The sequence below is a fragment of the Anoplopoma fimbria genome, chromosome 1, assembly GCF_027596085.1.
Source record: "Anoplopoma fimbria isolate UVic2021 breed Golden Eagle Sablefish chromosome 1, Afim_UVic_2022, whole genome shotgun sequence".
In the NCBI taxonomy this organism is placed as follows: Eukaryota; Metazoa; Chordata; class Actinopteri; order Perciformes; family Anoplopomatidae; genus Anoplopoma; species Anoplopoma fimbria.
Genome location: NC_072449.1, coordinates 20,464,544 through 20,491,970, shown reverse-complemented (window position 1 = coordinate 20,491,970; position 27,427 = coordinate 20,464,544). Strand labels below are relative to the sequence as shown.

The 27,427-nt window shown below is 41.2% G+C and overlaps 1 protein-coding gene across 1 annotated transcript in view; it reads right to left on the bottom strand.

Moving 5' to 3' along the window:
- ppm1lb (protein phosphatase, Mg2+/Mn2+ dependent, 1Lb) overlaps positions 1 to 25,670 on the bottom strand; it is a 41,454-nt gene extending 15,784 nt beyond the window's left edge. The window contains exon 1 of the mRNA XM_054597704.1: positions 25,006 to 25,670. Within this exon, the coding sequence (XP_054453679.1) occupies positions 25,006 to 25,404 (399 nt within the window). The 5' untranslated portion in view covers positions 25,405 to 25,670. The remainder of the gene's footprint in view (positions 1 to 25,005) is intronic.
- Between the last annotated feature and the right edge of the window lie 1,757 nt (positions 25,671 to 27,427).

Here is a 27,427-nt window from a genome sequence, read left to right as displayed (position 1 = left end):
AGGGAAGTCATCTGAGCGTTCCTTTAGAATCACCCTGAGGGAGTTTCATAACCCAAGTAGAAAAATCTCTTTCTGCGGTCTCTCTGACAGATCAAGCCGGCAGATGGAGAGAAGAAGATAAAGCAGAAACAGAGCGGGGAGAGACCGAGGAGGAGAGTAAGAACTATTCATTAGCATCACTCAAGCACATCATTAAAGAGAAAAAGAGAGAAAGAGAGACAGTGTCCCCCGTCTTAAGATATAAGTGACAGAAAACGATCAAAGCTGTGAAACACAGAGAAAGCAGTGGATACTAGATAATAGAAGAGAGAGTCTGGAGGCAGAGAATCTCAAAATATTACCCTTTGTTGTTTTGATTTCCAATTCACAAATTTTAAATTATAATCACAAGGCTGATCTCTGAGGAGACTACATTTGCAGTCCAGTCTTCCCAGTATGCAATGACTATAAACTTCTATGTGCTTAATGCTACGGACAGGAGGGATATCATTTTGTCTTTATCTTAAATTAACGAGGAAACAAATAGATTATATTGATACTTAAACAGGGCAAAAAGGGCTGGTGTTCTAGAAACACATGTGCTTACTGCAGAGGTGTAGTATGCCTCTCCTCAGGATGACATTGCAGAGCTCAGTCTGTCCACAGGGCCGAGGAAAGCATGAGCATGGAGGCCTAATTGAATTATGTCACACCTGAGCTTTGTATGTGTCAAGGCTATGCCAAGTGCAGTGAGTGGGAGATTGTGTGTGTTTGTACGTTACAAAAATAGAAACCCTCTAATTTGTACTTACACATGAATGTGAAGCAGGCAGACAACACTTCAGCACACTTGAACACATGAAAAGGTTGAGAATTAAAATTAATTCTTGACATTGGAAACAACAAAAGAAATCTCCCCAAAGTCCATTTTATAGCCATTTTTGTGGCTCAGCTTCGATACAACAGTCAACACATGCTGGAGTTAAATTGCATTTACAATTCCTTGATAACTGAGCAAACTCCAGCTGCTGAAGAAGGTCATTTCAATAAACTGAAAGCTCCAGAACAGATACTAAATAGACCTTGTGGTGAGAATGTATTATCAGTCTGTTGGCTCAATTTTTTTAAGCAGACATGTGCTGAGTAATTATCTTGACCTGGAGTTAAGATTTTCTTTTGTGAATTTATTCTGTATAGGTTCTTTTGTTTATATAACATATTAACATCTTGTGTTTCCTAAACAAAAGAAAATAAATCTAACAGCCAACTGCATGACAATTTTTTATCTTTTAGTCTGTTTTGTCTTGTTGGTGCATTACATGTTGAGCCAACCAAGATATATATCGGTGTTTTTAAATTATGTGCATTTTTCACCTGTAAATAAAGGAATATTTATATTTATACAGACTATCAAAGATAGTACCTTAAATATTGACCCATTTCCTCAAACAAGCAACATTTTGTTTTATAAAAACTGACTAAGTATTGCGACTCAATAATTTGCTTCCTGTGCAGTGTGAGCCTGGAGCCAGATTGGAAGTGTTTGTGTGGCCTTGAGAACACCCCCTGGCGCCCAAACACGCAGATTTTACCCAGGCATCCCAAAACTATTTCCCTTTCCCAGCTCTTAAATCTCTCCTAAAACCACAACAAACATTCTGAGCACAGATGGGCTCAGGGATGGAGGGCTGGGGCAGAGCGACGGTGGTGGTGCTGTGAACCTCAAATCTCCTTTCGCTGCCAACACACACACATCGCTACATTAGCTCAAGAAACATTCAAAAATAAACCACTCTGAGAGCAACATTCATATTCAAATACCCGTCATGTCTCAGAGGGTATGTGTAATGGCCGACACTGTGCTGCGTGGCTGACAGCGTAAAAGAGGACATAAATGACTTCTGTAAAGTGAACAAGGATTTCAAGGCAAAAAGCAGAGCTATAAAAGTGGATCAAGACTGGAAAGTTGAAAAGAAGTCCATTAAAAGTGCCAGGAAATGCTTCAGTGCCTTCATCCTTCAGAGAGAGAGACAGAGACAGAGAGGGAGAACTCGACATGACATACTGCCTCTTGGCTAAACAGAGACAGCCTCGGCTCTTTTCTCTCTCTGACTGTGAAGGAACGAGAGGTGTAAGACTGGGAAGATAAGAACATATGGTAACCATGGTTACAGCTGCCAAAGCTTCCGATTGGCTGAACATCTGTCCCACCTCGGCAGACGTCTCATTCAAAGTCCCCTAAAAGTTGAGTTAACACAAAAAGCCCCCCTCCCTCCTGAGGACAACAGACCGCAGGTTGTTGGCTCATTCAGTTGCCAATAAAGTAGATTTAACAGCAAAGGTGACCGTCTAGCGACTCCAAACACACAGATACACACTCAGAGACACATCCTGCCCCTCTTTACTCATAAAGTGAAGGGAACTATTAGGGAGTTGATTCGCATTCAGGCAGTGAACGGACCCAAAGCCATCAGTCTGCCTCTACATTCGTAATACAAACACAACTTGGGAGTGAGATCTCATCGTGTGTCCTTCCTGTGACAGCCGGGTCCATTAGAGGAGGTGAGAACTCATATTAAACCTAAACAGTCTATTAGAAAGAGGCCGTCTGGCTGATCCATAGCTTCCTGCAGCCTAACCTCGTAGTAAGAGCGCCCTGTCAGTGTCTACGGCCTGGACATCGACTCAATAATAGACTGATGTTTAGTTTATAGAGAGGAGGCTCAGCATCATTTCCAAGGCTCGGTGGTGCCGGAGTGTGCAGGGATTTGAGCTGCTTGTATTACAGCCTGACCGATACTGGATATTTGCTGATGATACCAATATGGATATCTGAGTAATAGTACAATATATTGGCTGATAATATTTGTTTTAATGCACACATTTGTGATAAGGTTACTTTAAATTGTTGTGTTCATGATATGTATTGAGTGAGATATTTTGCATATGTTTATGTACCAGTCATTTTCAGACATTGGCGGATAAACTCAATAATTCGGCAGAGCCTCTGTGCCTCAGCTTCAAATACAGAATAAAATACAATCTCTCTAGTGAGAACAGAATCTTAATGTCCACTTACTAGCTTTTTTTTAAAGCTTTCAACCGTATCTCAAAGTCAGTGGATGCATACTAAGTTGCCATGGAACTCTCATAAAAAAAATCATTACATTTTGTACATAATTTATGTTTAATGTGTTCTTTTTCTTGCCTATCAGTTTCCACAGACTTCCTGTCTTTGTGCTCGCTCTGTTTGTGTGTGTCACAGACAGATAGATGGAAACAGTTATTTCATATTGGCCGGGTGCTCCACACTTCACATGCCTGTCTCAGGGAGCGAAGGGTCGGCAATTAGAATAACGCCAACCGGCATAAATCAGCACAGGCCATAAACACAACAGTGAGTGGAGAAAAAAAAAAAGTGATGGAAGCAAAAAAGATGAAATGAGGTAAGAGGAAGAGAGCAGAGGTGATAACATCATTTTAGATGTGCACCCAGGTGAGAAAAATGAGGAGAGAAAAAGACATAAAAAAAAAGGAAGTGAATAGAGAATTGCTTTCTATCAGCTTCCAAGTTTCTTGGAGGTGTGGGACTGATTAAAAAATACACTGACACACAAACAAGTACAGACTGGTTGTGCTTCCCTTTCCCACTTTATTCATATGCTTTTTTCAATCAGTTCCATATTTTTCAGTTTTTCTCTGCTTTGACAACAACACAGAAATTCATTTATAGTGACGCTTTTTTCCAAAGCTCCTTTGTTTAGCTCGATTTCAAGCAACACTTCAGCCATGATTAAGGGTTATATATGCTAGAACATGATGTTACTGTGAGAGTGTTGAGAGGTATTATTGTTCCGGGATCTCAGCACAGACAATGCTTTGGATACTTTCCCATCATCCACATAGTCTATTATTACCAAGAGCTACCAACAACAACTCATACACCTATGTCTTTACTACGGCTGTAAGAAAGCAAATGATAATTCTGAATTATTATTAGACATTCCTCCTACATTACAGAGTAAAGGAGACTTCCCACGAGTCTCCTCTTCAGAGTCTCCTTTAGGAAAAGACAGACTCTGATCGTATTGGTTGAAAAGGGGGGAGGAGGGGTGGGGGCTGCAGAAACAAACGGAGCGATGTCACCAAGTTGAAGGGTCAACATTTCCTGCACAGATGAGCCTTTGTTTTCAGGGAGGTGAAATGTATTATTGATTGTTTAGTGCAAGCAAAGGCATTATGTACCAAGAATAATAGCTCTATCCGTCTTATTCGTAAAACAAAATCAGGACATTGTTCTGATTCTATTATGTGACATTAGTTTATTAACCAGTGTAAAACCGAAAAGGTTAATCAATTAAATTTACTTTGATTTGATTTTTATTAGGAATTTAAAAGCACAACAACTCAAAAGAGTATCATGACATAAAAAATCCCAGAAGATAGTAAAACGTAGTAAAAACACTTAATTTCATAGTGCTCCTAGACGTTATTGACTAGACCTTTTTTTATTTAGAAAATCATCTCCAGATTAACAATAAACTAAATAATGGTTACTAACAACTCTACGCCACTATTTCCGGCATCTTTAATATGAGGATTTGCTGCTTTTCTCTGGTTTATGTAATTCTAGTTACTTTCAGGTTTGGACTGTTGTCAGTAAAAAAAAAAAGCAATATGAAAACAACCCTTTGAACTCTTTAAAATTGCAGATTGATTGATTAGTTGAAAAAAATCCTGAACAGATGAACCTTTAATGAAAATAATTGTCAGCTACAGCATTCAACTGACGATTGAACAAAACTAAAATGGTAGCAATCTGTAGAAATAATCTACATGCACTCACATTGACAAGTAGACAGTAAATTGATAAATTCTGAGAAATAGCAAACCTTATCTGATAAAAAGTGAAGGTCGATGCCTATAGAATTATGACAGGAGGCAGACTACATTATTGCATATTTTGCAGTTTTCATAAATGAACAGATGTAAGGCTAGAATGATGACTGCTCGTGTTCAGGACTCAGCGGGTTTGGTTAAGCACTTCTCAGATATCCCTCGGCTCACAGTTGTCCTTGTGCTGAGGACAGATACCGCTATATTTAAAGTAGAGGTCGACCCATAGTGCATTTTAAATGGACGATATAATAATAATGATAGTTTTGAGCAGGAAAAAGCCGATAGCAGATTAATCGGCCAATACCATTCTACCTACCAAAGGCCTACCTTAATAAATAGACTTAATAATTCTGGAACTGAACATCAAACTAACTATAAAATAATCTAGGTGAGAGCTGTTTCATTTTTTTGTGAGGGAAGTAAAAGGTTTCTCGCCGCCAGATCAGCTGGAGTTTATGCAAAGTTCACTTCTGTCAACTTCTTTTGCATACACCCTTTTTAAATAAACCATTTTTAAAAAAAAAAAAAATGTAAAACTCTGAATTGAATCATTAATACAATAACAATCTGAAGTGTGATTTGATGGATTACATTGTTGGAATATGTTCTATACATTTACAATGGGTGATGCGCTTTTCTTTAGCTTATGAATGGCCAGGATTACTACTTTTGCGTGTTCAGTTATATTGTTAAATGCAACTCTGAGAAACCATTAATATTTCCGAAGTAAAAAGGATCCCAAAGTGTGAGATTTCGTATAAATGGAGAGTTAAGTGGCTCGATTATTTGGAAGCGAGAACGGCAAATTAGAAAGTAAGTTAAAGTAACAGTTGAATGATTTATTTTCCTGCCTGCCTGTCTGTCTTGTACCATGGACAAAGAGATAATAGTGTTGCGTTATATATTCCAGAAATAAAAAATGGTTCAGATTGTTCCACCGATAAAGATGGTTTGTGAAACCTCTTATCTCTAATATAAACACATCTGTACATAACAATAGGTTTTGAATCCAATACTGGAAAGTGCCGATCTATAGCTACAAGTAAGAGAAGAGATAGGGATTAAGACACTAATATAATGAAGATGCTTGGTGTCTCCATAGGTTTGTTCTTTGGCATCTATTAGAATTTCACTTATCCTTCAGACCCAAAACACCTACCTCTGGTCTATTTATATACACACTCCTGCACAATTACTTTGTGTGTGGGTGTGGAATATACTGCTGACATCTTCCCTTGCAAAAAAGGAAAACCAGAGGGAGTTTATTTATATTACACTAATCAGCAGCAATGCTCTTTAAATGCAGAGTTAAAATGCCGTCTTCTCTTTTTTCCAGTTGTCGGTTTTTCAGCTGTTTTTGCCATAATGTGTTTACAGGCAACCCGTAAGTATGCAAATTAAGCTCATAACTCTTAAATTAGGAACCTTCCTGATTCTTCTCTTGGGCTGAGAGGTCCAAGTGTGAGCTAAGTATTTAGCCATTTATCATGTAGCCGTTATCATTCCTCCTGTCCATACTGGTTGTAAAAAAGATCCCCTCCTAATACAATTGCAGTGGAAATAATGGAGACGAAATCCCCAGTCTCCATTGTGTGCATCCCTAAGTTAACACGAGGCTTCAGCAGTCTGAATTAATCAAAAAAAGGATTTTTAGTACAAAATTCCCTTTTGTGTTTCCCCGGACAGATTTGTACTGACCTGCAGTGGAGGGATTTGAAATAAAAAGACAGTAACCTTTGTCGATGCCCACTTGATTTGTCCAACTGAGACTTCTAAATCCTCATGGTAGCTTCAGCTGAACTTTAAATGGTAATTTTTCACAACAAATGAGAACTGTACATTCTGCCAGCATGTCTTGGAGTTTTTTGCAGTCTGACAGTGAGAACAATAAGACTGACCGATAATTCCTTTAATGTACATATGAGTGTCGTTGTAAGACTTGACAAGGACAAATTTTGAACAAAATGGGAATTTGTTCTTTAAATCAAATGATCTTTATTGATGACATGTAATAATGTAATAGCGTTGAGCGATATGGCCAAAATCTTTTTTTCTGATAAAGGTAATTTCATATCTCAATAATGATTTACATGGCAGTTTAATATGTTTTCTGGTAATCAATAGAAAAATGGTATACCTGTACTGAAATAACCACATTGCACAGTCTATAATTGTACACTCTTCTGATTGAGTTGTTTTTTAAAGTTCTTAACAGTTTATTTTATCCATGTGTCCAAGACAAACAGTAGGATGTGACATAGTGACGGACACAGAGTTGTGTGGATTGCAGGCAAAAGTTTCATAAAGCAAGAGGGTGTTCCTCTCCCTCTTTTGAATGTGGGGCACAAAAAGCCTAGAGGAGAAGAGCTAAGTAAATGTCAGCTACGCCTCTTTCTCTTTCTGACACACACACACACACACACACACACACACACACACACACACACACACACACACACACACACACACACACACACACACACACACACACACACACACACACACACACACACACACACACACACACACACACACACACACACACACACACACACACACACACGTGATGCGTTCCTAAACAATGCCAACCTGTCACATGCACATACATTATGTCAACACTGAACTGCTGAGAGCTGCCACAGCAGGGTGTTTAATCAGGAGCTAATGGACCATGTCAGTGTCTGTCTGTCATTCCATGCACACACGCACACACACACACAAAATGGATGTCTAAGAAGAAGAGCATCTCAGTCTCTTTCCTGCTGTGATTGAAGCCGCTTATCAATCATTTCCTGATTGATTAATTGGTGCAGCGGATCTCCTGGTAGAGTAAGCGCATCTGTCTGAATGCCTTTTTATGTTTGAGCAGCCTCACCGAGGAGGCAGAAACCTGTGAATGTACACACACACACACACACACACACACACACACACACACACACACACACACACACACACACACACACACACACACACACACACACACACACACACACACACACACACACACACACACACACACACACACACACACACACACACACACACACCTTAGATGCCCTTCCTGAGCCATTAAAGACTAAATTAGCTCGAATCCAATCTGATAAAGATCTCAGTAAATAATTCAGAAGCTACATTTCCCACAAAGACTCACCATTATTGCACTTTTAGTTGAGGACACTGATGTTGTCAACTTCATTGGAATGGGAGCACGAATCTCCCACACCATTTGTGGGTGGGAAGCTATTAAGGTGCTGGTGGTGGAGAGACCTCTGTCGCTGTGCATTCGTCATCCCCGCTCACCGACTTTCTCTCCTACGTCTTCACGGCTCATTGCTCCCATGCTTCGTCTCTCTCACACACACACACACACACACACACACACACACACACACACACACACACACACACACACACACACACACACACACACACACACACACACACACACACACACACACACACACACACACACACACACACACACACACACACACACACACACACACACACACACACACACACACGGAGCCATGCACTCATACAGCTCCTCTGATCTGAAATACCGTTTTACATTTATATTCGCTTCACTGCAGGCACAATGCACATCAACACAGTGATATCATTTCACTCAGTCTCAGTGAAACCTTGCCCTTGTTCTTTTCTGCCTCCCTTTCACAGGCTTTAATTGAAGGGGTGATCATGCATGTGGCTTTCATAAAGCACAACCTGAACTTAAAACTCTACCTTTCTCTCACTGCTCCCCTCCTCCTCCTCCTCTCTTGATACATCATCTCCTGATATCAAAACAGAAAAGGCAATGAAAGGCATGGCGAGAAAACGAAAGTGAAATAAATCGTGATGAGTACAAAGCTTGCATTCCCAGTTAGATCTACACAGGGAAGAGGAAACTCAAAGATTTAGAGATTAAAGGAGCGAAAGTGAGATAAGAGAATTTCCAGTGTTAATACCAAAGCTGTACTTTGAGAGGAAAGCAAACCAAGTTTTCTGTTTACAGCGATATAGGAAGGAAGGAAGGCTGCATATTGAAGTAAACACACAGACGCCCACTGTTCCACCAGCTCCCCCTCTCCACTCTACCACTTCTTCCTGCCAGAGGTGAACGCCTTTGACCATTCCGAGTAGGCATCTATAGCAAACAAATACAACATATAACTGTGGCATAAAGCTGGGCAGACACCGGTATTTCATTAATGCTGTACGCTTCGTGAACTCTAACTTTACATTTGAATCATCCTTTCTAAAAGCGGCAAATCTTACGATGTCTGCACTCACACCCACTGTATGGTTCGATCGACGGGTGCCCTCACTGAACATAAACACAGAAATAATGACCAGTTTCGTTCATTGACCATTCCAACAAGATGGCAAAGATGGCCATTCCTTCAATATTGACCTGCAGATAGCTGAAAAGATGCAATATGGTCTGATTTGCAGTGAATATCAATCTTATGTATATCCAACACAGAAAAACAATTAATTTCTTATCCAAAAGAGTAAACAAATCATTTTCTGTATGTCGATTGATCGACTGGCGCCCCTGTTATCAATACAGACACCCGATGATTATTGAAATGCAGATCGTGTCATTGCAGTCGTTGACATTCTGAAAGACTCTCGCCACCACAAGGCACATTGCAGCACACCCTGCCAAGGTCCGCTTCCACCATCCTGAGTCAACAGCTTCCTGGGCTCCATTCATCCCTTCCTGTGTCCGTCCATTCACGATCGCTCTCATCTCCATACAGCTGGCTTCATTGGCACAACTCTTTCAATTAAGCAACATTCCACACATGAAAAATTAACCCAACGGTGGGCATATGGTGCAAAGTAACTACACCATATTTCACATGCGCATGCACCTAATTTCCATATTCACATACAGCGTGTTGAGCAGCAGCAGGCGGCAGGCCCATAATTGGGGCACCCATAAATAAGGAACAGTGCGACGCCTGGATTTCTGCTGATTTGTTTTGCAGTGGATGCAAGTGTAAATAAATTGATGGCTTTTCATTTTAATAGTGCTGCACTCTGCTGTTCTCATCTGGATTACTACTGCCATCTAAAACCTTTACGTTACCTCCTACGCCAGCTCACAACTTACTTTCTCACTTGTTTATTCCGATGCTTCCATCTATATCCTCCTCCTTTTTCTTCACCTCACCCTCTCTCTATCTATCGCTGTCACTCTGGAGGCAGATGTTGCATTAATCACATTAATTACAAACTGTCTGCCTCTTGTCTCGGTTTGATTAGTGACATGAAAAAAAAGTACCACTGAAGAAGGACAGGATACAAGTGCTTCATCAAGGCCTTCATCAACATGTGCAGGTTTACACACACACACACACACACACACACACAGAGTTCATAGCGAGGGTATCCAACACTAATCCTAACCTGCGTCCTCTTGAGGATTCACCGATATGAAATGCTGAAAATGTGTCTTTCCTTTACTAGTCCAAACACTGGCCTCCGAGCATCTCCACAACTCTGCGTTTCCAATCATCAGAGAGAGGAAAACAATTCAGCGATCAATGCAAAGTATGTTTGGTGTGTGTCATAGAGCAAAACCAAACTGGACTAGCTGATAAACATATTCAGACATTCATAAAAATCAATACTCATCTACTCCATCCACTGCTGCTGTTCTCATAAAACTTGCTTACGAGAATACAGGCTTTTTTGAGTGTGTGTGTGTGTGTGTGCATCACTTTGTGGGACCTCCATCAATCAGAACATTGATTAGATTCAATGGACTCTGGAAACATGTGGATTGTGCAGTGCGTATGGGGACAAGGCTTTGCATGATAAAACTATGAATACAGGAACAAAACAGTAGAAAAGGACTGGATATGAGTAAGACTAAACTAAAAAAGAAGAAGCTACTTTCAGCATGTGAGTCATGCCAGATAAAAGGACAGCGACAGAGGTAGATCCTGCATAATATCAGTTTGTTTGACAGGCTTGTTCCTTCCCACACGAGCTGACTGTAACGGATGTCTGAAAAATAAAAAATCTAATCCGGGATCAGTGTGTCTTCCAACACTAGTCTTCAATCTACAAGGCACTGACTGGACCCAAACAAAATTCTAATTGGCTTGTTGAACCACTGATCTGTATACCTAACTTACTCCCTCGGGTCAAATTCATCTAAGTGGTAAACAGTATAAAGACAGATGATGATGCCATGATGATGACACATGCTGCTCCATGATGGTTCATGTCTTAGGTAAAGCCAAGTTCCCATACAACATAATGAGGACAGGATGTGTAGCCAAAGACCAAACCCAGTGCCCACTTTCCAAAACAATCCCAACGCTGGCCACGTTTAATAAGCTTTACGTGGAACGCGTCCAACCACTGCTTTCAGTATGGTCCAGCTAATCAATTGAATAAACGCTTATATGCCGAATATTGCTTGCCCACGTCGGGAATTATTTTGGACTAAAAAATGCTTCTAATCATTTTTGTTCACTTTTGGTTTGCAAAGCCCTTGACAGCTTGTACATTTGTTGACGTGCCCGTGTGGTGACTGTAAGGGAGGGCCGCAGGGGCTGCTGCAGAGCCAGCAGGCGTCAGGCCACAGGTCTCCAAGGCAGCCCAGTTTCCACGGCAGGTGCAGCACCATCATGGAGCAGACCAGCTCCACTTTGGCCTGCTCACTATTTCCAGCCATAGACACCACTGCCCCCCAAGGGACTGCCTGCTAAGAATAGAAGAAGGATATCTCAGGCTTTGCTACATCCATTTTTTCCCCCACTCTTTTGTGTTTAAAGTCCCCTCACGCAGGTCGGCCAACTTTTTTCCTCATTAGAAGGGAAGTTTTTCTACATCTGAACGCAGTGTCTAAAGATAGAGGTTGTATTTATGTAAAGCACTTTGAAGCCAATTTGTGATTTTGGGCTGTATAAGTAAAATTGACTTGACTTAATACTTAAATCAGGTACTCTTTCAAGACTAGATTATAGTCTTGAAAGAGATTATATTTTACCAATACTATAATATTCAAAATCAACCATAAGACTTGCAACAAGAGGAGAAATTAGCTTGTTAGGCCTTAACTTGTTGTTAAATGATTATTGATTGATTATTGACTGAGAAAAGCTGAAGATTTTCTCACTATCACATCAATTAAGTCTTTAGGCAGCATCGAGCAGCTAGAGTAACTGCTGTGCTGCTTGTAGCTCAGTCAAGACTAGCTCTGATTGGTTTCATCATCAATGCGGCTGATTATTTTCTAAATTAAGTGAGTATTCCTTTGGGCTTTGAAAATAGTAAAAAATGTCCATGACAGCTTCCTACAGTCCAAGGGGACATTTTTGCAGCGTTCCTTTGTCAGATCAACAGACATATAGCACAAAGATATTCTGTTTACAATGACATACAAAAGAGAGAAGCAGAAAATCCTCACATATGAGAAGCTACCCAAATGTTGGCCTTTATGCTTGGAGAATTATTGAAACCATCACCAAAATAGCTGCCAACTAATTTCCTGACAATTTTCTATTTGTTTCAGGACTTCTTTCTTTTGCAAAACAAACTAATGTTAACGGCTGTCATGGAACTGACATGTCAACAGTCTGTAAGAACCAGGAGATGATGTGTAGTTTGTCCACAAAGTAGCGCTGCAGAGCATTTCCCATCTTCAGAAGACATTATGAGTTACGTTGTGCGTGTGTGTGCGTGTGTGTGCGTGTGCGTGTGTGTATGTCTGTTATAAGTAAAAGTCATGGACTCCCCTCAGGACTGGAGGCAGCAGGCTCTTTAATATTTCAGAGCAGTGATAAATAAGTCAGACAGACTGCAGAGAGATAAGGTGACTCTGCGGGTAGGGGTGAGGAGGGTGGGGGAGACAGAGGTAGAAACGGAGAAGGGGGAAGAATGGATATAGCGAGGTGGAGAGAGACATATAAGGTAAGAGAGCAAAAGGTCAAAAAAGACATGAAGAAAAGGAATGCGGTAAAATGTAAAGACTTTGTATTCTATAAAAACAGCCAAATCCAGACACCTCCGGCAAAAAGGCTAATATCTGTAACACAAAATACTGACAGTAGGCTTACTATTAACATTTTACCCAACAAGGCAAAGTAAGTGATGCAGATCAAAACCTAAAAAAACCTGTGCAGTTCAATAGTCAAACCAGATGTGTGTGTCTGTGTGTCCTTCACTGTTCCTCACACAGCTCCAATTGCAGTCCCTTGACAATGCTGACCTGAACACAGAATGACAGATTTTGATTTCTGAGGACAAAAGCGATCAGAGGGGATCAGAAGGAGAGATCAGATAAGTAGGTGAGGCGGAAGGAAAGGGAGTAGATGAAGAGGGAGGAGAGGAGAGGAGAGAGAGAGAGAGATAACAGGCACAACACTGTAGGGAAAAGGTCAACGGAGACAGAGAGCAAGTGTGAAAGACGAGATGAAAAACAGAAGAAAGAGGTGGAAAAGTATGTCAGTATTCGGGGGAGGAACTGCCCCATGGTGCCGTGGCCTTTAGTTTGACAGACTTATGATCAAAGGATGAAAAAAAAAGAAAAAACTCTGGGACTTCAAACACAAACTAACTCAAGGCGTATTGTACAGTTACAGTTATGTCTGTCTAACACAAGTTCTGCTGCAAGCCTGGAAAATCTTACAGCTATTGGCGGCGTTGCCTCTCAGAATCCATGTTTTTATCCCCGTCTCCTCTGAAAGAAATGACTTCTTCCCTGCCTTTTCTCCACCTCCAAACAGCAGCTTTAAGCCCCGTCTTCCACTATCTTAATTTATACTTCTCCAAGCTGGTAGCATTTTTTAACAGACTGCTTTGGCCATCCCTCTCCTCCCCTCTTGGTCTCTTTCCCCACCTCTGTCCTTCCCTCTCCTGGCCTGAATGGGGGCACTTATCATCCATCCCATCGTTTTCCTCTCTTCTCACCCTCAATGAAGCATCTCTCCTCCTCTTAGCAGCTGTAAGAATAGCTGCCAGCTCTGCTGCTGGATAAGATCATTAAACCAACTCGGGAAGAGGGCAACATACAGACTTCTCACTCACAGGATAACAAACGCATACGGATACTGGGTGTGTAAACGGATGCACTAGGAGGAGGAGGAAATCTAAAAATATTGCTAAATCCAACAGGGAAAGAGGGCTTCATTGGGGAATTAAATATATATAGACAAGGGGGAGTGGGATGGGGGGGGAAAGAAAGTGAATCCATAGAGGGAACGTATAGTCCCAATCTCCCCAGTGGGATTAGTGTAAATCTAATCTGCCCCGCTGTCTCTTCTACTCCTTTTAGCCTCGGCTTAGAGACGCTCTCAGGAAGAGAGCAGGCATCCTAAGAGCCTTGAGCTGTTAGCATTAGCTCACGTCACCGTAAGCTTCCACTGCACCACACTAATCAATTAGCAACCCTGCTTATCTGCCTGTGAACTTCAGATCCACCCTGAGCCATCGCCAGTCTATGACCCTCAGCACACAGACACACAAACCGCAAAGCTCCTTTAGATGGAAACCCATTAACCAACACACTGGATCTGATTTATACTGTGTCTGTTGTCCTGATGGGTAGTGCACCAAAGTCTGTGGCAGTTTGAAGTTATCCCAACAACACTCCATCAACAACATTCAAATTACCATCTTTAGTAGTGGTGACCAATGTTTTATTTTAATGGACAAATGCTGATATTTGGAGAGCAGGGCAGCCTCATATATAAAGCCAATATCATGTTGTTGTTTTGTTTTTACCATATAATACTTAAAAAAAACACCACTGCCATCAATAATTGCCTGCTAAGAATATCCGACGGGTATCTCAGCCTTTGCTGCATCTATTTCTCCCATTTTTCTTTTTAATTCACTTCCCACATTGTAGAGTTTTTGTCTACTTAACAGCAGCATTTTTTCAGCAGATAGCATCATCTCCACAATCTAAACTAACATAGATAAAAAATAAGGGAGAGGGATGACTGCGGCGTGTCTGCAGACATTTTTGGATAATCTGACGACAAATAAATCAGTTTATCACTAATACTGAGCACAATAATCTGCCTTTGCTATATGGGAAAAGCTTGAAATGATGAGGTGATTAATGTATTCTCACAATTATATGCTTATATGGGCGGATTGGGGCGGATTGGGGCGGATGTGGCGTAGTGGAGAGCAAGGTAGTTCTCCAATCAGAGGATCGGTGGTTCGATACCCGGCTTCGGCAGTCGATGTGTCGATGTGTCCTTGGGCAAGACACCATCGGTGTGGACTGGATGTGAATGAATGTTAGTTAGAGTCTGATGGTGGCACCTTGCATGGTAGCCTGTCATCAGTGTGTGAATGATATGTAATATACTACTGATTGTAAGTCGCTCTGGATAAAAGCGTCTGCTAAATGACTGTAATGTAATGTAATGTTATATGATAGTATAATTAATATTTGTGGGTTTTGGTCGAATAAAAAAAACAAAGTGAGTTTGTCATCTTGGATGGACATTTCCATTTTTTATTGTTTTTCTGACATTTTATAGCGAAGCAGTTAATCAGGAAAATAATTGGCAATTAATCAGTAATGAAAATGATTGTTAGCTGCAGTCTTAGTGTAAGTTACAATGCTGTTTGACTTACTTCATTGCAAAGGACATCTACTTCTAGGGCTCTACTACTAGAAATCCTGGTTTTTACAAAAGGTGCATTTTCATTTTTAAATGGCCAAAACGTTTTCTTTGGTTGGTTTAACTTGTCCGTACGATGAATGGTATTGAGTTATACTTGTGTTTTACAAATTCTTTAAAAATATGTATTGTGATTCATCTTGTCAGCCATATTTGTACTGTATATTTTAATTCCATGTTAGCATTAACTACTGGTATGAATTGAGATACAGCACAAAGATGATTACTGAACGAAAAAATGTTCATATCAGCAAATGCCTAGCGCCAATGTGTGTGAAAGCAGTTACATCACTGGGATCATTAGCATGTGAACAACCCATTTCCGATTTTCTGAATGAGGCCAACGATACCTCCGGAGGCCTCAAAAAATAAGCTCTGGCAGCCAGCAGATAGCCACGTCCCAGTCAGTAATAGGCTAAGTGAGGGGTTTACACTCAGCTTGCTAGTTGTGGCCTTTAGCCACTGTTGACATGGATCAGGATTACAAACAAAAGTTCGGATATATCCAGATTGGAATCAATTTTGAATTTGTAAGATTAAGTGTAGAAGATTATGTTTATTTATTGCAGTTACCATGATGAACATGTGGGCTTCGTCTGCAATCTGTTTTTTAAATGAATCTCAATCTGCTACTTTATCCCTCTTTCCTGTTTTGTATTTTTTCATTTTCTCTCCAACCTCATCTGTTTTTTTCCATAGAACCAACAACTTTGTTGAACCCATACACAGCAGATGGTTGACCAGAAAGCCACACCATTGTTGGATTGCCCCGACACCATCGTTCTCAATAAATGCCCTTAAAAAGAAAAGGGGGAACCACAGAGGAAAACAACAGGATGAAAGAGCTCCAAGGGTCATAACTCTCAAAGGGCCATAATCAACAGTGCATGGCAGTGATCCAGCAAGACCCATGTATACAAACAATCACACATACTCTGCCTAGGAATGCATGCAGAACACACACATACACATCTGTATGCACATAAGATCCCTCTACCTCCCAATTTTAATCACAAGTACAGATTAATGACATGCTGTGGAGTCTGATGCTCTCTTATCCCGTGAGCCTTCATTACAGTGTAAATTAAAGACAACCTGGCTCAGAGTTGGTTTGGCACAGAGTGTATATTAAGATTTTTAAGCTCACAGTGAATAGAAACCATGTGCAAATATCAAACATTCATATCTGCTGCATTCCTGATGTCTGGATGGATCGATGTCTGGAAGTGTGTAGCACATGTGTGTGGCAGATCAACTCCAGAATGAACATTTTTTAACGCTTCATCCACTAATCGAAAAAGACTGGCAGTGCAATCCTCAAATCATCAAATCCACATGTCAAAGCGTCTTTGGACAAGATACTGAACCCCAAAATGCTCCAAAAGGCTTTGCCATTGGTGTGTGAGTGTGTGTGAATGATTAGATTACATCCTGTGGAGCCTGTTTGAATGTGTCAGTGTTGTAAAAAAAAAATGCTTTGAGTGGTCAAAGGAATAGCAAGGCACTATACATAAATGCAAAAGTCACAAAAGAAAACAATTTCTGCAACATTACATTTTCTATCTGAGAGAACTTAATTTAAAATTTATAGAAATAGGGTATGTCCAACGTGGTGACATGGATGGTGATATGAGATATTGACAAACAAACACAACCAGGGGGCCTGTTTCAGTTTACCGGGATGCACCTGCCCTACCCACAGGCCCATCTGGCCAGCGAGATGTGAGGAAGAACCACAACTGTGAGCCTGACAAAAACCACGGCCCAGGCTCACACAATCACACCAACTGAGCAGCTGCGACTTGCCAACATTCTTCTCCTGCCGTCCTTCACTGCCAAGACAGCGAGCAGGCAAACTCCAACTGACTCATCTATTTTCTCAATCACACAGACAAACAAATAATTGTGGAGCTGGCGCTGGCAAACAGACTTAAGCTCCTATAGTCAGCTTAAAATTATGGCTGATACTCGAAAGAAGAAAACATGCATTCTTTCATTTCAGCATTTTACATAACTGCCTTCTACACGAAGAATGTCCCCCATTCAAAACAAAGTGTAGATTAGACCAAGCAGCCCAGTCAATTCCAGCCATGTGATTTGATTTAGAGACCGGTAATCTGCTACAGACCAAAAACACACATAAGACTGTAGAGTCTAATAGCACTGCTTTGGACAAATACAGCGCCGTAGGCGTGTATTATGCATTCAGAGCCAGACTTGTAGCTTTGCAACAGCTAGAATCGGATTTTAAACCTACACTTCCAACACAATCAGCATGCTTGGCAGCTAAATCACATGGGGTAGTGGCTACTGAGTGCGGCAAGCAGCCAAGGCAAGCGGACACAGTGGGGGCTGGGGAGATGCTATTATTGGGGGGACAGCAGGTTGACATGGCCTTGGAGATGGCGTTTTTGTGGACCTATTCATTCACTGCCAACCCCCGAAGAGAAAGGAGCATATGGAGGGATGGGGGAGAATATACGTGAAAAGCTAAATCAGGGTGATGTGGGGTGACAGTTGGGGGATTTGGCAACCCGACACAACAGCTCCATTACCAGACCCAACTTTCAGCACCATGTCAGCTCTTTCAAGCCCCACTGGGAGAGGAGTGGGTGAAGTGCAGGGGAACAAAGAGAAGCTAAACACCATGAAGCTCCAACTTTGCAAACAACTTTCCGCACAAGACCTCCTCACATAAAACTCCACATACACAGTGATATGTGATGCGTGTGAATAATGACCTTGTGGCTTCCTTCTGCTTAGAGGTGCGTGTATATTTAGTCAGGGGGTTTTAGCAGATGGGTTTGACAGAGAGGGCGTTAAATTATTGAGAAGTCGCTGCCAGAATGGAAGGCCGGCACACTGAGGTCGAAGAAGGTACTCTTATCTTGCCGCTACATGCTGTTGGCAAACACACACACAGTCCCGTCACACAGACACAAACACCTATCAAACCCAAAGTGTGTGTTACTCTTGTAGTGTCAATCTCAAAGATTTTCACTAAAATAAATGTCTGTAAAGTCACTATGGCCCAAAAGGTAACACAACAGTGATTGACCCGCTGATGAAAGTATTATAAAGAACAGAGAGAGAAAAAAAAAAAAAAGTCCAAACTGCTTTACTCTATAAACAATTCCATTGGTTCCATTAAAATGTAAACTCTAAATCAACCAGGACTGAAATCTTAAAGATGCCTCTTAAACCTCCTAAATGCTCTTAGCTCTAGGGAGGAGATGGTGTTTTCATGCTAAGACACAACGAGGCAAAACATCATTTAAGTCGATTTCTTTAGGCATTTATTTTATGGAAAAGGATGACTGGTGCTTAATAGCAACAGTTCCATTCATTTATTAGCCGTGTTTCACTCTGTGACAAAACTCTTCAGTCGCTCCTTTTGCTACAAGGAAAACAAATCTCACCACTGGGGACGAATTACTGAAAGGTCAGAAGGATTTTCAGCAGAGTCCTCAAGCTCTGTGGTCTGTTCTGTGCTACACTAGTATTTTCCAGCAGAACATGACCTCCTGTGTCCTGTGTGCTTTCCACTTTCTATGCTTCACTTGACATCAAGGAAGGGCTGAAATGTTGAGCATCGGCTTTGGCCACAACTGAGAGAGGAGGGTACAGAGGGAAAGCAGAAGTAATGAGCAATTTAGCTGATCCATAATTAGATTAATGCTTCCTTTTTTGCCCTGTACAGTCAAAGTGCATGAATTAATTCCTACTCAAGGACACTTAAGTGTACGACTGAAGCCCTACTCCACCATTCTGCAGAGCAATCCGCCTGTCATACAGGTCATGGTTTATATAAGGAAATGAGCTGGCCGGTAAAACCACATAAGCAGAGGGATTTTATGTCTTATAACTAATTTATAGGTCACATTGGGGCAGCAGAAACAAGTTGTAAACACATAGCATGACAAACCATCACCTTCTTAGTACATATGGCAAACTTGTTGGCAAACTGTTGCCTATTTACACATCCAGCAGATATGAGGCAACATGAGCTTTCATTTGGAGTCATCGTTATGACCACCTGATGAACTTAAGTCTATATGCACCCTCCTTTAAGCTCTGTTTTGGTCTCCACCAGCACCTGAGGGAAATAGCTGTCTCTTTAGGTGCTACATGCTCCACTATGTTCACCAGTAGTTGGTGCTGGAAACTGCAGATTCAGGTGATAAATCTTTTAGTTCATCACAACCGGAAAGCCCTTTCACATACAAGTAATCACGTGATCCACTGTCCCTATCAAAATAGTGATTATAGCCGCTTTAACAATTCTAAACATAAAATTTATTTAGTTTCTTTCTAAATGAGTGCCTGATAAGTCTATTTTATAAACTTGCTTAGGGCTCTGATTGAAGACGTGATGTGAAATAGTATGAAGCAGGTGCCTGGTCCTGATAAGCTTTTGGCATTTCCGTCCCTCACAGTGAAGTTGTCATTCCCTGGAAGACCAGACAACACCAAACTGCTCCTGTCATCTCCGTGCGAGTCCTCTACGTCCATGAAGGAGAAGCGATGCACCTTCCTGTGCAAACATAAATATTCATGCCCTCACACAAACACAAACACACACACTGCTGCCCTTGGTCTACACACACTCCCTCGCTTCGTTTGCTCTCTAATCCTGTAATGCCAACAGTGCAATTAGTCACATGCCGGGTCTTTCTTTCATCTCTCTAGTGAGAGCCAACTCTGGAGGAATTTAAACTGCTCAGTATCTAAACTACGTAACAAACCCAATGCTCCTGGAGTGAACACGCACATGGACACATTAAAATGTCTAAAACCCTGACAGCAGCCTCTCTGACTATGAAATGTCCTTCATTGATAAGTGGCTAAGAAGGGGGACTATGCTGCACCACTGCTTCAGTTGCTCTCAAAAGTCTCGTCATTTCAAGAAATGAATAATGAAGTTGAAGATGAAATGCTATTTAGCCTTAAGGTGAACAAAGGACAAGCTGAGAGCTGAATAAAGACTAAGAGGATCTGTGGTTTTAATGCTTTCTGCTACTTCTTGACTCTGCACTCTAAAACTGCCTCCTACACAGCAAGAAACTATATATCTATCACAGCCCACTCACAAACAAACGCCGCAGATCGAAACTACATAAAAGAGTGAGCTGTGATAGAAAAAGAAATCAACAGAACAAAAGCTAAAAAGGATGGCAAAACAGACCCCCGCACTCAAGTTAAACAGCCTTGTAGTGGATGTCTGCTCTGTACTCTACAGTAACAGTTAAGGTCATTTGCATCGCCTGAAGCCACAACCTGACAGTGAGGCGAGGAGGAGCAGAGTACGGTTGACTCTATACGTGCCAGTGTGGGGAAAAAAATAAAATTGGGCATGTTGCTGTTGTATGAATGGAGAGCCCACGGTTATCACTTTCATGCAGGTTATTCCCATGTGTCAACTGAAAATCAATCTCCATTTAACAGATAAATCCCCTCTCTGAGCCATCATCTAATTATTAGATGATGGCTCAGAGAGGGGATTTATCGGATCCATATATTTATCGGATATATGGATTTATTTTTATTTATCGGCGGTGTCGTATTAGATTCTAATACGACACCGCCGATGAATGTGTTCACATTAAACACTAATTTTAACACGTGAAAAATGTATTTGGTTGGTGTGTGAGAGTGGTGTGGAGACAGAGAAAGGAAAAAAGGAGATTTCCATATGTTATATTTCGCATTGACTGAAGGTTTATCTTGTAATAAGCTGAATGGCTTGATAAACTCTCTATCATCCAAAATGCTGGACTCACTTCCTGGTATCACAGGATTCAAATCACCCCCTACCATGTTACCAGTGTGCAGACTGACACTGTTAGGTGTAGATTGAAATTTTGAGAGGAAAGAAGAGTAGATCGATACCAGTCTAATGTTTGCATGCTAAGTACGCATGCTAGAGCCAGCTGGAGATTATTTTATTTTAGCCTAATGACCTGAAGCAGGAAGCAGAGGAAATAGCTAGCATGCCTATCAAAAGAGGAAATACATACCACCTACTAATTGTTATAACTTGTTTGTTTAATCAGTTCATGCAGCTCCAGCTCTATGATGGATGCACAGACATGAGATTGATACTTTAAGTCTTTTAATCTATCTCTTGGCAAGAAATCAAATAAACCCATTTCCAAAAAAAGGCTCACCACATCTAAAACTGCACCTAAGGTCTATCATTAAAGATGCATTTAGAGTGATTTTATACATCCCATATATACATCATTTTCACAGGTTGTGATTGCTTTGCCAGTCAGTACTAATGATACAGTGGTTACGTCAGGCGCTGAGATTCCTAGCTGGCAAAAATTCCAATTATAGCCTCCATTTACAATAACTCTGTGAAATAGGATGGGGTAACAAGGAAGAAGGCAAATGCTTTGTCTAAACACAAAAGCAAACGGCTGAAGCATGCAATCAGAAACGGTTATCAGAAAATGACATTAAATACATACATTTTAAAGGAAATTTGCCAAACATTACCCATTTCCACCTTCAAAATTATGAGAATGTGCTGCTTTTCTTTTGTCTTCTGTGACAGTAAAGTGAATATCTTTTGGCCCGTTGGTCAGAAAGAAAAATAAACTAGCAATCTGAAGATCTCACATCGAGATTTCGGAAATTGCAACATGCATTTTCACCATTTGATGGACAAAACAATAAATTGATTACTTGAGAGACTACTCAGATTAATTAGTAGGGGGGAAAAAGTTAGTTGCAGACCTAATTGCATTTGGATCCACAACCTCTTCCCTTGATGTTCATGTTGAATCTCTAATTAGTTGGTACATTCATACATTTCTGTCCATTACAGGCTTTGTAAACAGTGGCAAAGACCTGTTGATGTTGCAGTCTAAAATGCTAGAGATGTTGAAACAAGTCCCACATTTATTTAATAACTGTGTATATGCTTTGGATGAGCAGTGTGTGTGTGTGTGTGTGTGTGTGTGTGTGTGTGTGTGTGTGTGTGTGTGTGTGTGTGTGTGTGTGTGTGTGTGTGTGTGTGAAATGGAAGTGGCTGACACCTCACTAATTAGCCAGCTGAGGCAGCCAGTATTCCTAGTGTAGCCTTGGGCCACACAGGATCCCTCCGCTGTATTTGATGCCCCCCGGCTAACAAAAAAATAAATAAATCTAGATTCGCTAAAGAGAGGAAGTTGTTTCTGAAGGCTGCTGTCTGGCAACCATCTCACACACTTCAAAAGAGGGCGTGGGAATGAAAACATACCAAATTGTTGCCCACGGACATGCAGCTCCTCGCCTACATTGGCGAATCTGAACCTTCTCTTCTTGCTCTTACTCTCACCATAGATGCTCTCCCACTCCTTTTTCTGTCAGATATACAAACATATATCTTCTATTCACTATTTATTTCTTCTGGTCTCTTTACCATGTGTGTGGTAGCTGTAGCAGCTCTCACAGGTTAGATCACTGGACTCTAAAAAGGGAACTCCACAGAGAGAAGAAGCACGAGAAAAAAAAAAGGCAGCAGGGAAAAACAATCCAATGACCACTTTTGGTCAAAAGCTGCAGCGCTCAGCAACGCAGCCTTAAATTTAATTTCCCCTAAAAGAACAGCAATCCTCTATGCCTTTGGGGGCCTTTTTTTAACATGTTATCGTTCAGCTTCAATCCGACCGCAGCAGTCAAACTGAAGACAGTCGCTGTCAAACCTACAAAACAGCATTGAGCTCCTCAGCAAACCAGAACAGGCTGATCACAAAATGTTTAATGCACAAACTGAAGTATAAAAGAAAGATGAGAGGATGAGAGACAGAGGAAGATGGTTTACTCTGTCACCTACAATCATTGGGTTTTTTTTTTTCTTCTATGCAGCTCTGTCGTATAAATACCGTCCTTAGAAACAATGCAGGGTTATAGCATGCCATGACACAGTGTTTTTATGTTCCCGTCAAACTGTGCGGTCATCTAAAATGCTCCTTGTCCCTTTAACTTACGTTTTTCTTTTTAAGGGTTTTGTGCTGCTTTGATAAGTTGTTTTGCCACATTCATGTCCAAAAAAACAACATTAGATGGCACCACCAAATCAATAAGAAAGGAGATTTTTTCAGTTGCAGACAAATATTGACTGGGTGTTATTGAGCTCAGCTATCTGTAAATAAGCCTCTGAAGCCCACCGGTTTGAGTTCATCCTCCTCCTTCCAGCTATAATCATGTTAGACCATGGGGCCTGTGCTATCTGCGTCCTAAAAATGTTGTTTTGGCCAACAAAAAAAAACAAAAAAAACATGAGAGATGGATATTTTTGGCATGATTTAAAGGCTGTAAATAGAGAAGATGCAGTTAGCTTGCCTTTTGGAAGAGAACAGATTAAGTGTGGGTGAATGTGTGTGCAGGGCTGTAGCAAGATATTATGGGATCCTACGCACAGCTGAGGATGGGCCCCTGCTCCACCTATCCACAAATGCTTGACAAATGCCCAAGGCTGCGTTGCCAATTACTTAAATTAACTGAAAACTTGTTTATGCACCACTAACACACAATATCAACTAAGGGACTTAAAGTTGCTCCTTCTTGAATACTCGACTTTGAGGCCCTGCTTTTTAAAAAGGGTCTTTGTGCCTCAATGAAGACCTTCATTATGCATATTCCTGAATTAATTTGTGTTTGATCAATTAGCCATAAAGCAAATCCAGGGCCAGGTCCAGCAGAGAATTTTTTTTTTTACACATTGTTTAAAATGTATGGGGAGTTACTGTAACAGGGGCTCCACAGCTCATTTTTGCTTTTGATAAGATTCTCCAACTTAATCACAACTCCCCACCTTAATATTATGTTAATCTAATCTAATGCAATGAAGGAGTTATCAGATCACTCATTCATCAGCTGACACAAACTTTCCCTTCTGAAGAGTTACAATTGTGGCCGCTGGTCAAAATAAGCAGGCGTTATCAACTCTGGTGACTTTTGATGAGCATTTTATATCTTTAAGCTACTAATAAATAATATTGTCTAAAAATAGATGCTGTCCTAATCATACTTTTATCTTAAAAATGCCCTTTCAAAGTCAAATAAGGACAATTTAGGCTTGCCCAAAAAAAAATTCTCACTTGTGACAGTAAACCAAACCAGATTGGCTAAATCAAAACACTGATAAATAGCCTACACACTTGAGGATCACTGGAGGCATCTTAGCCCAGACACTTTGGGGGCCCTGCAGCTCAGTTTGGGGCCCTTGGGTACCTACACACACACACACACACACACACACACACACACACACACACACACACACACACACACACACACACACACACACACACACACACACACACACACACACACACACACACACACGTGAAGTTGCAGGAGAGATGTGAGAGTGAGAGAGTAATGTGGACTGGGGTGGGGGGGTGAGAGACACAGAGACAGACAAAGACGACATTTTTTTTTTCCCCACTTTCATTTTCATAGCACTCACCTCTCCTCCGTGGCCATCAAAAATCCCAAATATAGACGGGTGAGTCTTGTTGACGATGTCGGTGAGCACCTCGAATCTGTCCTCCATGTGGTCTCTCCGGCCCTGGATGGAGTACACGGCCACGTTGTGGCTCTTGAACTCCCAGGTCTTGGCGAACTCCGCGTCCAGGACGTCCAGCCCTCCGAACCTCTCGTTCTGCATCATCTCCGCCACTTTCCCCTTGACCATCTTGACCGCATCCCGACTGGACTTGACGATGGTCTTCACTTCGTCCGTGTGGAAGAAGTAACTCCACAGAGCCAGGCTGATGCACAGCAGGAACAGGGTCTCCGGTCTGAGCAGAAAATAACGCATGATCCGACCTAACAGAGACAGCAGGGTCATCGTATCCTCTATCATTTATTTTACATGCAGGAAAATCGCGGCAGGTTGTGTGTCGCTCGCCCCCGCCGCAGATCTCAGTCCATCGTCGTCGGTGTGAGCGGTGTGGTGGCGGTGAAACATTTAACCGGGCGCAGATTACACTAAACCAGTGACACTTCAATGCGTTTTTAACCACACGGGAGGCACGGTGTTAGAGTAGCGGGGGATCAGACACGATGCTCCGGCTGGTTCCCCTCTAGCATGCAGCCCCGCAGTGACACACCGCCGCCTGTCCTCCGACCATCCGATGCAGTCAGAGACCCCCCCCCCCCCCCCGACTCTCTCCCCCTCCCCGGGTACACAAATCGCAGGTCGCCGGTCTGGATTTGAAAGTGAGCTGACTAGATGAGAGCCATGCGCAGAGTGTCTTCCAGGCCAGCCCCGCTACGGTTCCCAGTCCTGAAAATAGCGGTCCGTACTGGAGCGCTCACATTCCCAGCTGCCACACTGGCTGCGACTCTTTGCTGCTGACTGACTAAACAGGGGTGGTGCCTTCAGGTGCAGCTCGTAATATCCCTCAAACGAGTCGGCAGTGTGGTCGATCCGCTATAGATGAACACTGAAAAATATTTTTCCCCCATCAGTTTGGCATTTAAAATTCCCACAAATAAGGCTTGGTGATATATGGTTGAACACATTATTACCCATATTATAATTGTGTTACACTGCTCCACAACACATTAGGCCAAATTCCTATTATATGTCTTAGAAAAAACTTTGAATTTTAGCTTGTGCTGTGTACAGAAATGTGTAAGGCAAGGCAATTTTATTGTGTTTTGATAATATATGCATTAAAACAACATTTAAAAACACTCCAAAATTGGACTGAAGTGATATTTTAAAAAGAATAAGCCTACACTTGTTGAATGATAACATAATGAGATCACACAATTAATATATTATTTCCCGGAAATTTAATAAATTATAAGGTTGAGCCCTTCCCACCAACACAGCCCGCTGTAACAATATAGTTCCTAGCATCTGTGGTTTAATTTAATCAAAACATAAACAAAAACCCTGCACCATAGGTCTTGAACTGAAATTATCTTAATTCCCAAACTGACTTCAGTTCAGTTAGTTTCCAGGTAGTTCTAAAAGAGCACCAACATCTTTTATTACCAAAATTGTGTAAATCAGTATTAAAAAGGTGAATAAACATTTTACCATCTCATATTCAATATGGATTTCGTGCATATGTGTACAGATTGTAAAACCCCTCTGAGGGAAATTTGTGATTTTGGACTATACAAAATAATCTAAATTTATTGAATTGTCCATTAATAGTCACACCTCGGTAGTCTTTCTGTTAAGTATTCCCACGTTTCCTTTCACTGGGCCTAGGCATATTATACATGATCGTTAATGTGCGTTTTAAGTTTAGAATTTTACGACAGTACGTGAATGCATCCAGAGAGCTGCCATGCAGGTGCGCTCAAAAACGGAGGATTGATACATTCTACTACAGGGGCCTTATTTAGACCAGTGGTTCTCAAATGGGGGTACGTGTACCCCTGGGGGTACGTGAAGGCACTCCAGGGGGTACGTGAGATTTAAAAAATATATATTTAAATTAGCATCCATTCAAAAATCCTTTAAAAATTGTTATTTAATAAATATTCAATAAAATATAAGTGTAAGTTCATAAACTGAATTCAATGCAACAATGCAATCTTCAGTGTTGACAGTTTAATAAATCAGACACTGATTACATCTTTTTTTCAACCAAAAATGCTTTGCGCTGGTTAGGGGGTACTTGGCTGAAAAAATTATTTCACAGGGGGTACATCACTGAAAAAAGGTTGAGAACCACTGATTTAGACAATAACCCTTTGCATATGGAATTAAAGCTCAATATTGACTTACATGACAAGGGCCTTAAAGTGGTGCTTTACTATAGTCTTTGAGGAGACTCCTTGTGTCATGAAAAGTCTTAAATTCATTAAAGTTTTGCGCTTACATGGTGCATACTCTAAATGTTATACTTTAATATAATACCTTA